Source organism: Oreochromis aureus, linkage group 5 (genome assembly GCF_013358895.1).
Source record: "Oreochromis aureus strain Israel breed Guangdong linkage group 5, ZZ_aureus, whole genome shotgun sequence".
NCBI classification, from domain to species: Eukaryota; Metazoa; Chordata; class Actinopteri; order Cichliformes; family Cichlidae; genus Oreochromis; species Oreochromis aureus.
In genome coordinates this window covers 24,658,706-24,674,295 of record NC_052946.1, presented here as the reverse complement: position 1 = coordinate 24,674,295, position 15,590 = coordinate 24,658,706, and the positions used below count along the sequence as shown (strand labels likewise).

The 15,590-nt window shown below is 39.5% G+C and overlaps 2 protein-coding genes across 3 annotated transcripts; one reads left to right on the top strand and one right to left on the bottom strand.

The window, feature by feature from the left end:
- Positions 1–236: 236 nt before the first annotated feature.
- si:ch211-161c3.5 (uncharacterized protein C3orf18) lies at positions 237–4,823 on the top strand. Its single transcript, XM_031757636.2, has 5 exons — positions 237–651; positions 1,620–2,062; positions 2,166–2,191; positions 2,506–2,635; positions 3,618–4,823. The coding sequence occupies exons 2-5, from the start codon at positions 1,796–1,798 to the stop codon at positions 3,696–3,698; spliced, it is 504 nt and encodes a 167-aa protein (XP_031613496.1). The 5' UTR covers positions 237–651; positions 1,620–1,795; the 3' UTR covers positions 3,699–4,823.
- A 1,774-nt stretch (positions 4,824–6,597) lies between these two features.
- si:ch211-161c3.6 (high mobility group AT-hook 2b) lies at positions 6,598–15,432 on the bottom strand. 2 transcript variants are annotated; one of them, XM_031757594.2, is made up of 6 exons: positions 15,138–15,432; positions 12,986–13,186; positions 12,801–12,884; positions 11,311–11,361; positions 11,126–11,164; positions 6,598–8,739 (listed from the first exon to the last, which is right to left on the bottom strand). In XM_031757594.2, exons 2-6 carry the CDS (start codon positions 13,088–13,090, stop codon positions 8,671–8,673), a joined length of 348 nt encoding a protein of 115 aa, XP_031613454.1. In that variant the 5' UTR covers positions 13,091–13,186; positions 15,138–15,432; the 3' UTR covers positions 6,598–8,670. The 2 variants fall into 2 exon arrangements, with proteins under 2 accessions (XP_031613454.1, XP_031613455.1); XM_031757595.2 differs by having other exon boundaries at positions 12,986–13,155.
- Positions 15,433–15,590: the final 158 nt, after the last annotated feature.

Sequence of the window (15,590 nt, the reverse complement as noted above, 5' to 3'; positions counted from 1 at the left end):
TTACCAGTGAAACAAAATTTTAATGCCGAATTCTTTGCTGGTTTCTTCTTCTGTTCATGTGTTCCTGGGGGAATTCGGGTCATTGAGGTTTGGACAGAAGACATCACAGGGTTAATTTCCTCAGACCTGCCACCCGGATGCAGTCATTCACATGGGTCTGACAGCATCTGGTGTGCAGTGCCATTAAATCCCATTCTCATCCTTGCAAAGCCAAACAGACAGCTGAGGGAGCCAACCACATTCATCATCTTGAAGCCATTAGACCAATTGCAGGGTGAAAGGGGAGGGAGCTTGCCGCACTGATCTCTGTTTGCAGCATCCCCAGAGCAACCTCTGCTGTGTGAAATACAAGAAAGGGCAAGACGACGGGAGTAGATCCTAGGAGGCAATCGAAGAACTGGAAAGGAAGATCTTGGGGGTTACCAGGGTAGGGTTTCTTTGACGTGTGGAAACCATCTTCAGAGAAAATGGCTGTTTTGTCAATGTAAACAGCCTGTGCCATACCTGCATTGCTAAAGGGGGAAGCAGAAGAGGAGGAGGAGGAGGGGCAAATACTGGAGCAAATGTTGCCTCTTACAGTGAAAATTCTCTGTCTTTAGCTGCCCCTAGTCTGCCGCAGGTCACCTCTGAGCATGCATGTTGTATGTTAAGGTACGTATGGATCTCTAATCTGAGAGGACACATGAGTAAGAGCTGGTCCTGGTGGCAGGATTAATAGCTCAGCTGTTAGTGCAGGACAGCTGAGATCCACTACACGTTAACTAAAATTAACACGCATCCGTAACACATGGTAATACAATCATACAATCATCCTCACAAAGACCGTGTAAAATGGTGCATGCTCCGTCTTTGTGGAGTGCAGGAATTGCTAACTGGACAAGAGCAATGACTGAATCCAGTCTTTGTTTTTCATTGGTTGGCTTCAGTTGCACATGTTCCTCATTAAGAGCACAAGCAGACAGGATGAGGAGGGAGGAATGGATCATATGTCTATGCCTTTCTGTGTCACCACATAACAAAATGGAAAGCATGTTCGTCTTTTAGCACTCCTCATATAATGTAAATCTTAAGGAAAAACTGCTTTGCACTCTCATGGGATGTGCATAGTGGAAGGCACATGTACCAAGTCTTGGATGCAGAGGATATTTATGGAACCTGTGTGAGTGTGTGCGTGTGTGTGTGTGTGTGTGTGTGTGTGGGTGGATGTAAGTTGATTTTGACGTTAGAATACGCTGCCAACACATTTCCTCACAGTGCATATTGAAGTTTGAACGCTTACCATTCCTCTGAAATTCATGAAGCTTTTTTTTTCTGCATACCGATTTCCTTCTGTGCGTTTACGACCCACATCCTGCCCAAAACACCTACCACAACCCACTGGCACAATCACCACGGTTAGAGTAAATATGAGGGTGAGGGTTCCAAAAGTGAAATGTTTAATTCTTTGCTTTTTTTTTGTAAAGATTTACTTAAATCACGAGTGCACAAAAGCAATAAGAAAATAAGATGTAAGCATTTTCATAAATATGGTTATAGTTCATTCAATTCATTTTATCACATGAAACCTTGTACAGATTCATTGTAGCAAAATAGTTATCAGCTTCTCCTTCATGTGTTAGGTTTTATTTTACAGATCTTATGGCCAAAAAAAACGATGCGTCAATGCCTCAGGAGATGTCGGACCAGCACGAAGACACTTTTGCTGATCATGACACACACTAGAGGCTAAGCAGTATAACAGCATCTACACAAATAGTGAAGATCCACACTCCGGTTGAAACAGCTACACTCGACCATGGCTGCAAATGGAACTAGGACAACTACAAGTTTTTTCTCAACAACTGCCACAACCCCCACAACCTCCACAATTCCCTTCCTCTCGACAAGTCCTGGAAGCAGAGACAATATCACCTCAAGAACGTTAATGACTGTGACTATAACGACAAATGAGACCAATTTGAATGCCACCACGTTGCCAGAAGTCGTGATTGAGAGCTCAGGCATGGGAATGTTGCTCGTACCCTTTGGCATCATCACAGTCATTGGCTTAGCAGTGGCAATAGTAAGGAATCATTTTAACATGGTCTCTTCAAAACCATTTCACACAGTATAAAACATAAAAGTTATTTGACTTTCTCCGTCATATCTTTGCTTCTCCATTCCAGATGCTGTATATCAGGAAACGGAAGCGGTAAGTTGCCACAACCAAGCAAGGCTGGATTACCATCTGTTTTGAGTCTTTACAAAAAGAAAATAATCAAAGTTCACTGTGCCAAAATATGCACCACTAACTCAACTAAAACATATCTTTATTAGGTATTTCACTGGTTTAAGCTTGCATTGAGCCCTAGTGCATAATCATTCCTGAAAAAAGCAAATCATTTGCTCAAATTAGTACCACTAGGATCACACAGAGAAATTTGGCTCAGTATGTGTTCAACATGATTATTATGTTAATTTCACAGCCTTTTCCCTCTTACTCATCTTTAACCTGTCATCATACAGGTTGGAGAAATTGAGACACCAGCTCATGCCCATGTACAACTTCGATCCGGCTGAAGAACAAGATGACCTGCTGGAACAGGAACTACTGGATCACGGCCGGGAAGGCAGCATCACAGGGCCCAACGCCAAGGTAGGACTGACAGTTTTTCCAAGTAGCAGTTTTTCTTTTTTACTGTTTGTGTTTATTTTTATGTATAATCTGAAGATTTCAGTGCAGATTTTTTGTATGTTTTTCTTATGAGGTTGCTTCCCTATTAAGTGTTTTCGTTGTCATAATTCTTTATTTTCTTTAATTCCTTTGAAGTTTTGACAATGGCATAGTTGTAAAAGGCCAAAAATGGTAAAGTATCGCCTGTGTGTCATTTCAACCATTTCTCCATTTCTTTCCTCACTACCCTTATTCTTTCATGCTGTCTTTGTATCTGTATCTCAAATAAAACTACAACCCTAAATTCATAGACTTAATCTGCATTAGAGTATATACATGAAGGACAAACAGTGCTACATCACACTGCCTTTTCCTTTGAACCTACATTCATATTACCTTTCACATGCTTTCCTTCACACTCTTTCAACTATATACTTACACATAAACTACCCCAGGGGCCACATGAAGCAAACACATTTTCAGAGTTTTCAGATGTATCTCATACGTGTCGACTAAATCTATCCCACTGTGTCCTTGTTGATGTTGTGCATTAAATGCATTTGAAAGCCTAAAAATGGCTTCTAAAACTTAATATTTTTATCAAAACTTTATTTTGGCTGTGTAAAACAACCAGCATAACAGCATCAATCGGTTTTACAATGCATGCTGGTATTTTCATAATTCTGGATTTTATGATTTACATTATCTGTGGTCTGTGGCCTCTGGTACAAATCTTCTAGTTTCAGTAATGAATCAGTTTAAACCTAAAATGCTAAGTCTGTGTAGGTGCTCTTATTGTCCTAAAGTAGCAAAACATTACTGGGAAAAGAATAATTTAGCTATTGTATAGTTTCCTTCTGTCCTTCTTTCTTTTATTACTAATGACACTATAAAGCTTGTGTCATCACATGATCTTAATGTAACGGTTTTCGCTTTCCTGCTTCCTGCTACCGCTTTCCTGCAGACTCTTACAAGCTCCCAAGGGACAACACAAAGGCCCAGTCGTCTTGTCTTCACAGATGTAGCCAAAGCTCTCAACGCTTAACAGCTCTCTTCCATTGGATAAAATCAGTTTGCGAGGTTTGCTGGCCTCTATAAAGGGAAACCAGACTGTGTGGCGGAGCAACTGGAGCTCTCATGAAGGGTATCGTCACCGTGCGTGGAACGGCAGCGGTTGCATGTATGATAGGGAAGGGCAACGGGAAGCATCACGTATGATCTTGCACTGTTATCATATGGCGCACAAATGAAGTGGGATGCACTTTTTTTAAGGAAAAAAAAATCATGTCATGTCATTGCTGTTAAAATATTTGGTAGCTTGTCAGGGAAGTTCTTCTGAGCTTCAGTATCTACTTCTATGTTTCATAAGAGAGAAGTGTGTATCTGTGTTCTAGTGATTTTGTGGTCCTACATTTCTGACAAGCTTCAAAGCTGGATGTGTTTCCATCCTTAAGTAAAGTGTTTCTCCCCAGTCGGTTTATTCTTTTGTGAGCATTTATGGATTGTTTCTCTGCGTGTGTGTTCATTAAAGTTATTTAAACCGATTTCTAACGAAATGTTCTTGTTGTACAAATCTAGAACAAAGGAGTTGATAGGTGATATTTTATTGATAAGTGATGCGCAGACGTAGAGTAACACAAATCACAAGGTAAAGAATCAAAACAAAATATATATCACAGGTTTGTGAGTTCTATTAAGGAAGTGGATGAGGACACATCAACACATAACATAACTACAAAATGGTGTTAAGAGTAAGGCATAAAAAGATGATTTCTCAAGTTACACTTCAACCTTTTCAAGAGTTGAAAATGGATCAAGTACTGTATGTAACTATATAACTATCAGTAAAATCACAAAACATTGTCCCCATTTAGAGAGTAAATATCTAGACAGCTCTTGTAAAATAACACACATTGACTCAGCTGTAGTTAAATTAAAAGGCACCCTTTAAGGCTGACTTCCATTCACTAATGATCATATGAATGTAGTGAGATGAGTGATGTGGACTACGACAGTACTAGTTTGACAGTTACTTCAAAATTTCATGATCCACATGACCTGCAGGTCTAATGGGAACTATTAGACATATTTAACCAAGAGTTTCCCCCAGAGATGACCCAGGCGTGTCTGTTTTCAGAGGTAGTCCAGGGAGCATAGTCAAAAAAAAAAACAACCCAGAAAACAAAAAACAAAATTAAAGTCAATGCAGATGAACACTGAATCAATATCTAAATCCGGCTGCAATTTTGTCAACAATGCTGAAATACATGAAATGACTGAAATACAACATATCAGTGATAATATAAGTACATTTTACGTGGAAGAAACATATATACAGTAAATAATGGTGATATTCAAGTAATGTGCAGTAATTAGCAACTTGTAAGTGATATCTAATTTGAATAAATGTTCACAAAACGACTTCTCAAAAACATTTTTTAAACTACACGGAGGCAGGAAATTTCTTAACCTCTGATGTTTTAGACATAAAGGATTCAGTCATTTGTATGAGAAACATCTCCATGAGGAAAAAGACATCCTGAGCTCTCCAGATTATTCTATATATATATGTGGCTACTTATGTTGATTCATGATAGAAACCAGATTTACTATCTACGAACACACACACACACATATATATATATATATATATGAAATACCTTTAATGTTCAATTACATTTTTTTTGTAAATTTCATTTCCCTGCATTACTGTCTGGTGCCAGAGACATACAGTGCTGTGCAAAAGTCGTGAGCCACTCATTTATTTAAATTTTGCTAGGAAATTGGGAAATAGGTGCAGCAACTTATTGAAACATTCAGACACATGGAAATACAGTTTCTAAAGAAAAAAAGCTCAATATTTGGTATGACCACCTTTATTCTTTAACACAGCCTGAACTCTCTTAGGTAAACTTTTTGTAATTTCTTTAAGTAGTCTTCAGGAATAGTTCTCCAAGCTTCTTGAAGGATACTCAAAGCTCTTCTTTTGTTCTGTTCTCTGTCAAGATGATCCCACACTGCTTCAATAACGTTGAGGTCTGGGCTCTGAGGAGGCCAATCCATGACTGATAGTGTTCCTTTGTGTGATTTGTACCCAAAACTTCAAATTTGTATTTATCAATCCATAAGCCCCATTGCTACTGATTTTTGGTCCAGTTTTTGTGTAATTTGGCACACCTCATCCTTTTCTCCTCATTTCTGCCTTAAGAATGGCAGAAAACCATTTCTGATGAGGCTTGAACAGCAGATAAATCAGCTGAAGGGTCATGTATACCCTTCAGGTCCTGAATCAGGGCTTTGCTGGATTTTCTTTCTAGTAGCTCTTTATGAGTCACCTTGTTGGAGCAAAACTACTATTTGCCTGTTTTATTTTGTAGATTCAACTAAAGAAGTCTATGTTCTTTTTAAGTGCCCAAAGATACTTAAAAAGAACTTATAATTGGTTCTTTGTCAAGTTGTCTGTTATGTGTAGACACAGCACTGTTCATCCCTTGAGTTAGGTGCCTTTTTTTATGCGTCAATGATTCATAGCACAGCGTTTAGTGGTTCAACAAACAAAAACATTTCTATATTAATGGTCAGCTACAAAGACTGGACTGAAAGTGAGTGAGAAAGTAGCCAATATCCAAAGAAAACCTTTGAAAGACCTTCAGAAAACCTGGAGAACTATTGCTCAAGACCACCTAAAAAACATTACAAGAAAGTCTGGCTCCTTGTATACAAAATATAGAAATGATGGTGACTTTTGCACAGTACTGTATTCATGGTGAAAAATACTACATTCACTTTTTCTGTTGGCATGCAGCTAGTTCAGAATGAATGTTTCTATTTGAAAATCTCCCATTTCTTTTTTTAAAGATTTCTGAATGCATCCTAATACAATGGAGATGAACTGAGTTTTATTTATAGAGTTCTTACAGACTGGGAGTTACCACAGTATGTTAGTGTGGACAAGTCTTAAACCACTTTGTCAACATATTCTTAAGTAGAAAGTAGTTTCAATGGAAAAAGTTCATTAAGCACCACAAAATAAATCCCATGCGCTTTGTTGCATTGAGGTGTACATACCGTAGCTGTGTAGCTGCATGCTTTTAGAGGTAAGTGAAACGATCCTTTAAAGGAAGACTGTAAAATTTGCAACGAGATACGACGCTCTTCCGCTCTATGAAACTAAAAAAAGTTAAACTTGTTTAACCGATAGACCATAAAACGCACTCCCAATACCTTCAGTACAACGAGGTGTTTTGTTGTTATAGCCTTAGTCGGTCTGGTATGGCCGGTGCCTAAAGTTAGCCATAACGCTTATGTATTTCAGCACTTTGTGGTTATTTGCTGCCATGTATTAAGAGTGTCACACATACAATTTACAGTGTAAGAATCAGAAAATACATGATAGAATAAAAATGAGAAAAGAATAACAATCCCCAACCCACCCCAAAAACAAAAACAAGTATTTCATGAGGAACTGCACCCTAAAAAGCAAGTATTTCATCAGGTTGTTGTAAACTATTGGCTGCATTTTATTTCCCAGGAGAGCAAACAAAATCTCACTTCAGTTTATATCAAATACAGTTTTTAAAAAAAGAAAAAAAAAGAAATTATACTGATGCTTTTATTTGTACTCCTCAACTGGAGTGTAACATCTGCTTCCACGTGTCGGCCTGCAGGCCTGAAAACCTCGCGTGTAATCGTACTGTATATCTGCACAAAAACCTGTGTGTGTTTGTGTGTGTGTGTGTGTGTACAGTAATTGTGTATATCACTGTTGAGAGAGCGAAGGATTACTTTGCAGGAGATCTTTTTGTGTTACTGAGGTAGAATGAGAGATTAAGAAACTGAAGGTAACTGAGGTTTAAATGAGGTCTTTGTGTCAAGGCATACTGGTAATGTCAAATACAGATCAGAAATGCACAACAAACACAGCACCATAATTATTTCTGAGTAGACAACATGTTCCTGAATAGTTTTGTACCTGAGGTTTCAATATGGTGTAAAAGCACTGTTAATAGTGAATCCTGAGTGTGGCAAAAAAAAAAAAAATGACATGTCAACATCCTTGTTGACTAAATGATGTGTGAAGGGTTTCTCTTTTCTAAATGAAATATTCAAACATTTTCTCTCAAATCAGCTGCTGGATTAAAGAAAAAAAAAAACCCTGAATGTCACTTTTTTGGATCCAATTTAATCTTTTTTTTTTTTTGGAAGGAGCCCCTGCCCTGCCCCTCAAATAATTTGATATTTCATTTTCAGTTTAAACCTTTCACACAACTTTCATCATAATGACTTCAGCGCACTGTGTCTATATTTTAACGATGTTTCATACGAGGGTTCGTGACATTTGATTTAGAAACATGTTTCAATAAAAACGATTCAGTTTGGTTCCTTTGTTTTTCTCACTCTCATTTCAGCCTGCAGCCCAGTCCCCTCTCCATGCAACCGCCGCACACACGCGCTCACACGCACCCATGCACACTAAGGGGCTCAGGAAAGCTGGCATACTTGTAGGAATAGTTCAATTTTTATGGGAAATGCACCTTTTTTGTTTTTCCTTTATTGCTTAAAGTCACACGAGAAGCAGGCACGTCTAAAACGACCACAAAAACTGCTTTTACATTTTTTGATTTCAGAAATGAGACAATATTTGTGTGCAAGCTTTAGAGATGCTGCAGGTAGGAACTGCATATTTATATGCGAAAATGGGATGTCTCAGTAAAAGAGAATAAGTGCATTTCCCAAAAAGTGGAACTACTCCTTTTCAATAAACCTTATTGAAAGATCAAAAACTCCAATGTTAAAACACAGTTTGCTTACCAAAAATCCAAAACTCTTAAAAATCGATAACAAATCCAGGGTATCACATCAGGAGAAGAAATTACTGACTGCAATTACTTTTGAGTGTGTGTGTGTGTGTGTGTGTGTGTGTCTGTGTGTTCCTGAATCCCCATCACAGATAGGAGTCAGAGTTTACCCCTGTTTATCTGAGGCCAAACCTTGAGGTAGGTAGAGAGGTGCCCTATCTACTCCCCTTCCTCCTGTGCTGCCGCCTGAGATGACGAGGGACCCTCCTCAGCCTCTTCTGAAGCGCCCTGGAACAGCAGGACACCGAAAAAAAAAAAAACCCAAAACACTTTTCACTTTGTTGTTATCTCTTTTGGTCTACTGACTCATGATGCTCAAGCACATGAATCAATACTAGAAAACGCACGAGAATACAAGAATGACTGTTAAAATCTCATGGAGCGATTGCGTGCGAGGAAGCAGGTTCCAGCTGTCAGACCCAGAAATGTGAGGAAGATGACGGTTACATCAGGAAACCAAAAAGACAGGGGAAGAGAACAGTTAGAGCAGGTTTCCCCTCACTATATTGACTCATTCTTCCCCTTCATGTGTGTGCGTCTGAGAAATGGAGTCTGTCTCAACGGTTTCAGTTCTTAAAGCATCTCAACCCCTTTGACAAACTGCTTAGTGGAGAGGATGCGATAAGACAAACGAGGGGCATCAAGAGAACTGCCCCGCTTCGGTGAGAACTGTTGTGCAATTTCATTTGAAATTTAAAAAAAAAAAAGAAGAAGAAGAAGAAAAAAAAAGGTGGCTAAACGAACCAAAGTTACAGAGAAGCACTTGGTGTCACAAGATGATGTTTCTGGCGGTTTATCTGGGGAATTTAGCAACGGCATCTGTGAATTTTCAAGAATTTGGCATATCCTCATGAAGTCAGTGTACATGAAGCACAAGAAGCATGTGCATTCACAGCTTTGCTATCAAATGTGCTAAGGTAATGAGTTTTTAAGTGGTCTTATAGTTGCATTATAGTAAAAATGTGCCAAGGCCTAAGAAGGTTGTAACATACACAAGTCCTAGGAGTACTGAACTGAAATAGTATTGCGCAAAGTGAAATCCATATATTTAAAAAGAGCAGATACGCAACGTGCAGGGGAGTGAAAAGGATTAATTAAAGACAATGTGCTTCAGTACACGAGAAAAAAGGCAGTTTCGCTTCTTGAAAGTCTTTCCCTTTTACAACTGTTAGATTTTGGGGCACTTTTCAGAAGATGGAATTATTTGGGATGTTCTTCCATTAACAGATATAGAAAAATATAAGGAAAGGCTTTGTATTGACACTAAGAGGAATTTCTGTTCTTTCACTGATGTCACTACTTTACCAATACTCCAATACAGATCAACAGTACTGCATATTTATCAGGAATTAACTGGACACTTTTCAGAATATGGACCATGAGCGTTATGGTGACACTTAATGCATTAAGTGTAGCCCACAAAGTGGCAGCTGAGTGTATACATATAGCATAAAGGACTTTATTGTGAAAATGACAAAGCCAGAGGATGGGATTCTGTGCCACAACCAGTTTAAAGTCAACAGGCTGCACATCACTAAGCCTAATTTTATATAACCTGCGGATCCTAGTAGATTAGCGGCTGTGTTTCCATCATGTCTCTCTCTCTATCTCACTTTTATTGCTATCAGTAAATCCTACCAGGACTAAAAGCAGCTTAAAAAAAAAACAGTATCTGCAGCTTCATGGAGGACATGTCAACACCATGTCATTTTAGGGACTTGAGTTTGCAAGCTACTGAGTATACTAGATTAACTATCTTAAAGGGGGCAAATAACATTTAGTAGAAAATATATGTATTATATAAATATTCATCACTAGTTGGTGCAACTTTCTAGAAAACTTTACCTACTAGTTTCAAGCAGATTCAACATTTTAAAACTTCATGTTAGACATTATTTTTTGTATTTTGCTCTTTGTTTTAGGTTTTTATCAATACCTGTGAGTAGACTGGTTATAAAAATGTACAGTGCATACACTGCTTGTGCAACTGTTAATGTTTTTGTTTTGTTTTTTTACTCACCCTATAGAGTTTGCAGGCCAGATTATAGCGTGTTGTTTTAGTTGCAGCTTCACTAAAGAGTACAGGGGACTTTTGAATGTACTTTTTCTTTGATGATGAACTTTTGATATTAATAAATAAGATAAGCTATGCAAATCAGCACTGCAGGTCTGGCAACATAAATGTAACTGACATTAGTCAAAAGGTAAACGTGTGACACAAAATGAGATTTCTGCCCAACTGAAGCAGGGCTCACATTCCACCACAGTCACAAACTGTGAAAGTGACTTGTAATAATACAGATTACACTGCAAGAGACTTCAATGATTTGATGATTGTAAATGTTTTAAGGATTCCGCCGCAAAGCCACTGCTAAGTTTGTTAAGCCATAAATTTGATATAGTGGGGAACACGGCTGTGAATGTTAAGTGGTTTACTTTATTTTGTGAAGTTGTCTCAAGCGTATCTTAAACACAGGCCCTAATTCCATTATTCAAACCACGGCCCTTTCACAACAACAACAGCGTGTCAGTTGTGGGAACCTGCGTCTCAAAGTGCTACATCAAAACAAAACCGGACCACCCTACTGCCCTTTAAAGATTTCGTTTTCCTCACCTGCTGTTCTTCAGTTACTTCTAGCACTACTTTCTGGGGCTGTGAAAAGAGAGGCAGCAGAATTAATTAAACATGAAGGAAAACGGGCCCTCAAGGACTGCTCAGCTCCAGCATACACAGACACCTTGGAGGCTTTGGACATACATTTACAATTAACTCCATGAATGGCAGTGATTGCTTCATACCCATTTCCTTGGTCGCCCACGTGGTCGCTTCTCTCCAATGGGTTCTACTTTCTGCAGAGGAAGAGAAAAACGGTTGAAAACACAAATCCTGCGGTTTTCTTTAGAGTATTGTAGTTTTTCAATCTTCAATCCAGCAGCCATATTTATTTGCGAGATACAGTTTCCTGTAGGTCAAGGGGGGGAACACCCCTCTCAGGAGTGGCACCATTTCCTTAATTGAAGAAACATTTTGGTGAATACTTTGATGGGGCTTGTACAACTCCTGTTGGTAAAGTCAACAGTTGAAACAAAACTTCAGAATTTAGTGCAAAAACATGCAAGGGGTAGGAGATGTATGCATGTACAATGCCTGCACAGATGAACAATATGCCAAATTAAAGCTTTCACAGGCATCAGCATGTGCAAAGTTTACTTGGCCTATCACAACCATGTAAAATGATTTTAAACAATTAAAGAGGAACGTTTAAATTAATATTCGTGGAGTTTTTTTCTTTAAAATCCATCTCTTCTGGGAAATGTTCAGGTTGAAAACACAAAGGATGGATTTGTGTGATTTGCCATGTCTAATTGCAGGCTTATACATGAAATACCTCTCTCTGCCATGTTGTAACAAGTTTAACAAGCTCAGTTGCCTGACAATAACACTTCCCCCTCAGAGCTAGTGATGAAGAATAAAAACAATTCTTGTGAGTCTGATGTCTCCTGACAAAACAGAAAAATTTCAAATTGTATTTTTTAGCATATTTTTGTATGATTAGCCAAATAGTTGATCCACTACAAGCTGTGGATCTATGATGATGAGGTCACACCTTCTACAGCAAGTTTTCTTTATTTTACACTTTATTTTACAGTAAAACACGATTTTTTTATATGCACACAAATTTATGTCTAATTTTACAAGCAGCAAAACGATGAACATTGGTTGGTTTATACGTGAAAAGACTAATCAAATAATTCACGAGTCTATTGCCAGAAAATTGCTGATCTTTACAGTAAAATAAGTCTTTAAAGCTCAAAAGAAATTGTTGTATTGAAGAATGTTTTAAGGTGGTGTAAGCAAGTCCATCCACTCTGATACTTCCCGCCACTTATGGAATGCAATCGTTGTTCCTGACAAGACAATATTTTATTTGTCAGAATAATAACGCATGAGGCATAAAACCTGCAGTGATTTAACTTGAGCTTGTCTTTCTTTCTGTCTTTGTTGTGCAACCTCATATTTGCCCTTATGATGGCTGCTTTGTAGCCACAAAAGTATAATTGAATTAAATTGTATCACACACAAAAAAACCTCACTAACACAGGTACATTGCAAAGTTAAGCCCACTAAGATTGCAAAGAATTATTTTTTAAAAAGTGCAGACACTGCCACTAAACCCTAAGCATCTGCATCTATTTCAGCTTTCTTATTACGCCAATTTCAATTATGTAATGTTTGGTTATTTGAAACAAATTGATTGTGATAAAGTTATACTCTGATCAGTTTCAACCTTCAGTGCAGTTCTGGGGCCTTTGTTCTTGCTGCCTTTTGGTCGTCCTCTTGGCCGCTTTGGAGTTGGTGGTCCAACGGGCTCCTGTGGAGAAACATTAGATGTGGATCTAGTAGATGTAAACAAGCCATCGGCTCAGTAAGACAAAGCTCATCACATTCATCGCTTAATGAATGGAGTCCTACCTGCTGCTGTTTCCTTGGTCGACCTCTGCCCCTACGCTGAGGCTCAGGAGGTGACTGGGCAGTGCTTGGCTGAGGAGATGGCTCTTTGGTCCCACTGTTACTCATGCCTGCGTCTGTCCACCTGCTTCAAACTGTGTGGGCATCAAAGCCTGGAGCAGCGGCCTCGAGGGCTTAAAGAGGAGCAGAGTTGAGTATCAGGAGCTGGAGATGTGAGCAAAGGAACGTGGAAAAAATGACTAGTTTTGAATGCAGTGCAGCAATCGTCTCTGACAAATTTAGCATAATCAGCTCTATTATACCACTTCAAATAATTTTCTTTTTGCACAATTACCACAATGAGTTCCAATCAGTGCTTAATGGCATCATTAACAGGATAATTCAGGATCACACAGGACTCTTTTCCAAGAGCAAGCGTGGGAACTGCTTATACATAAGCCTTGGCACCAGGTTCATCGGAACACAGACAGGGGTCTGGCAAATGCAAGGAAACATGAGAGTGGTGTGCAGAGACTAAAAGTAGCACAGATATTCACAACTCAATCTACCATCCAAAATCTGCATCTACTGTACTACACTGCCCACTTCCATCTGACCTCTGCTAGGCGTTGCATGTTGTACGTGTGGTGATGCGACATTTTTAATGTAAAACTTGTGCAACTCAGACAATGATTTGCAAGAAATGAAAGACGCCACATGCAAAAACTTAATAAAAAGAACTGAAACTACTAGTAAATTTACAGTTTGCAGCCTGTAGTGCAAAACTGGGAAATAAAGCTACAGCTATTTGGATAATGTAATAGTCGTTTAATTGCTTATAGTAATGTGTAAGGTTTAGGTAAATATATTTGGTTTGGTCACTTTGGACATTTTATAGGCCCAAGAAAAAGGTGGATTTACAAAGTAAATCTGTAATCTCTAAATAGGCCTTTGCAGCTGATTAACTGTCTACTCAATAAAATGGCGAGAAATGGCCTTCACAGCTCCTGCAGCCCTTCAGGACGTCTTCGTGTCGCTTGGACTGTCTGACCAACATTCAGGTGGCTATAACGTTTGCATTTCTGCATGAAAACTAGAAAGAACTACTTTGCACGTTAAATCGATTTTCACAACAATTGCCAGTTAAGTCTTTGTAATAAATAAATAAATAAATAAAAATAAATAAATTTAAAAAAAAAATCAATTGGTCAATTATTTTGTCGACTGACTTGTTTCAGCTCTAGTTGCAGCCCATCACGGGCCTGATTAATAGCACTGGTACTGTAAACACTGTATATTCCACTTTGATCACTGGTCGAACCATCTGTAAACGTGATGGATTTATTTCCATGGGTGGAACAAACAATAAATAACCACTTAAAACTGACTTTTGGTAATGTCCCAAGGTGGTCGCTTACCACAACGGGCAGCTCTGCGAGGAATGTGCCAAACACTAATTGCCAACACAGCCTATCAAAAACGGCCGCACCGAAGCAGGAAGTCGGAGTAATTTGAGAAATACGTCCTCGCTTGAAACGATTTAAAGCCAAACGAGACGCACGACGTCGTTTCGTCGCTTTTAAAACTCGTTTCCAAACAACTCAACAGGCGACGTGCACTTCTCGTGCAGCAGCAGACCGTCCGCTCAACTAGTCCGCGTTTGGCAGTCAAGTACGGGACTGAATGTACTTTTTGCATATGGGCGGCAATTGCAACCATAAAAACACATTCTTTTACAGCGTTTACCAAGGTGCGCGAGGCGCTCCTGAAGCGAACCCGTGAGCTCAAAGCGTCGACTTGAGTTGGGTAACTGGCACATGCAAACGCCAAAACAACAGTCGAGCAACAGGCCAGCAGTGTTTTAAAGCGTAAAGTCGACGCTGACCAAACAACATCCCCCTGCTTCCATCACTTGCGCAATCGATCTCTAATGTGTTTGGGTTTTTGGACCGATAACAGGTTCGCCAAAGTGGATGAACCGTGTGCTAGAAAGAGCTGGAGGAAGAAGGAGGAAAAAAAAACTTTGCCAAGGACAAAGGCAAGCAACACAGGTGCAAAACCTCTGCTTTCAAAAGCAGAACATACATTTAGGCTATAGGCTCCATGTTCTGGCTGAGCAATCCTGCCCATGCAGCCAGCGCCAAATAACAGAGGGAGCAGAGGCGGTTCGACTTACCTTAAGTTGGTTTGCAGTTTTACCTGGAAGTTCACACACACTCACTTCACTTTGTGCTCCTGCACAACTATGAAAATCTTAGTGTATCGACCGTCTCATTGGCTGGAATGAAAGGGTAATCTCTCTCTCTCTCTCTCTCTCTCTCTCGCTCCCTCGCTCTTTCTCTCTCTCTCTCCCTCCCTCCTCCTAATCGGAAATGTGTGTGATCCCCCCAGACGTCCAGTCACGAATACCCCAGATGCAGTATAGTGGGGGGTTGTAGCAGAGCTGTATGCATTGCATACTTTCTCTATTAAAGCATGTTTCAAGAAAGAACGAGGGTAGGAGGGTTGAAACAGCGGACCCCGCCCCTAAAAGCTCCCTGGACCACCCACTTAAGAGGGAGAAAGACGGGCATCAGACTGGAGGGTCTGGTTCCGGGGTTCCCAAAGTGGGGTTTGGGGGCTGGGAAGT

Excerpts from the sequence above, each read along its gene's own strand:
- si:ch211-161c3.6 (XM_031757594.2), bottom strand. The coding sequence starts at position 13,090 with ATGAGTAACAGTGGGACCAAAGAGCCATCTCCTCAGCCAAGCACTGCC. Across the intron at positions 12,885-12,985 it reads GACCAAGGAAACAGCAGCAG|GAGCCCGTTGGACCACCAAC; the intron begins GTAGGACTCCAT and ends GTTTCTCCACAG. Across the intron at positions 11,362-12,800 it reads GCCCCAGAACTGCACTGAAG|AAAGTAGAACCCATTGGAGA; the intron begins GTTGAAACTGAT and ends CTTCCTCTGCAG.
- si:ch211-161c3.5 (XM_031757636.2), top strand. The coding sequence starts at position 1,796 with ATGGCTGCAAATGGAACTAGGACAACTACAAGTTTTTTCTCAACAACT. Across the intron at positions 2,192-2,505 it reads TATATCAGGAAACGGAAGCG|GTTGGAGAAATTGAGACACC; the intron begins GTAAGTTGCCAC and ends GTCATCATACAG. Across the intron at positions 2,636-3,617 it reads TCACAGGGCCCAACGCCAAG|ACTCTTACAAGCTCCCAAGG; the intron begins GTAGGACTGACA and ends GCTTTCCTGCAG.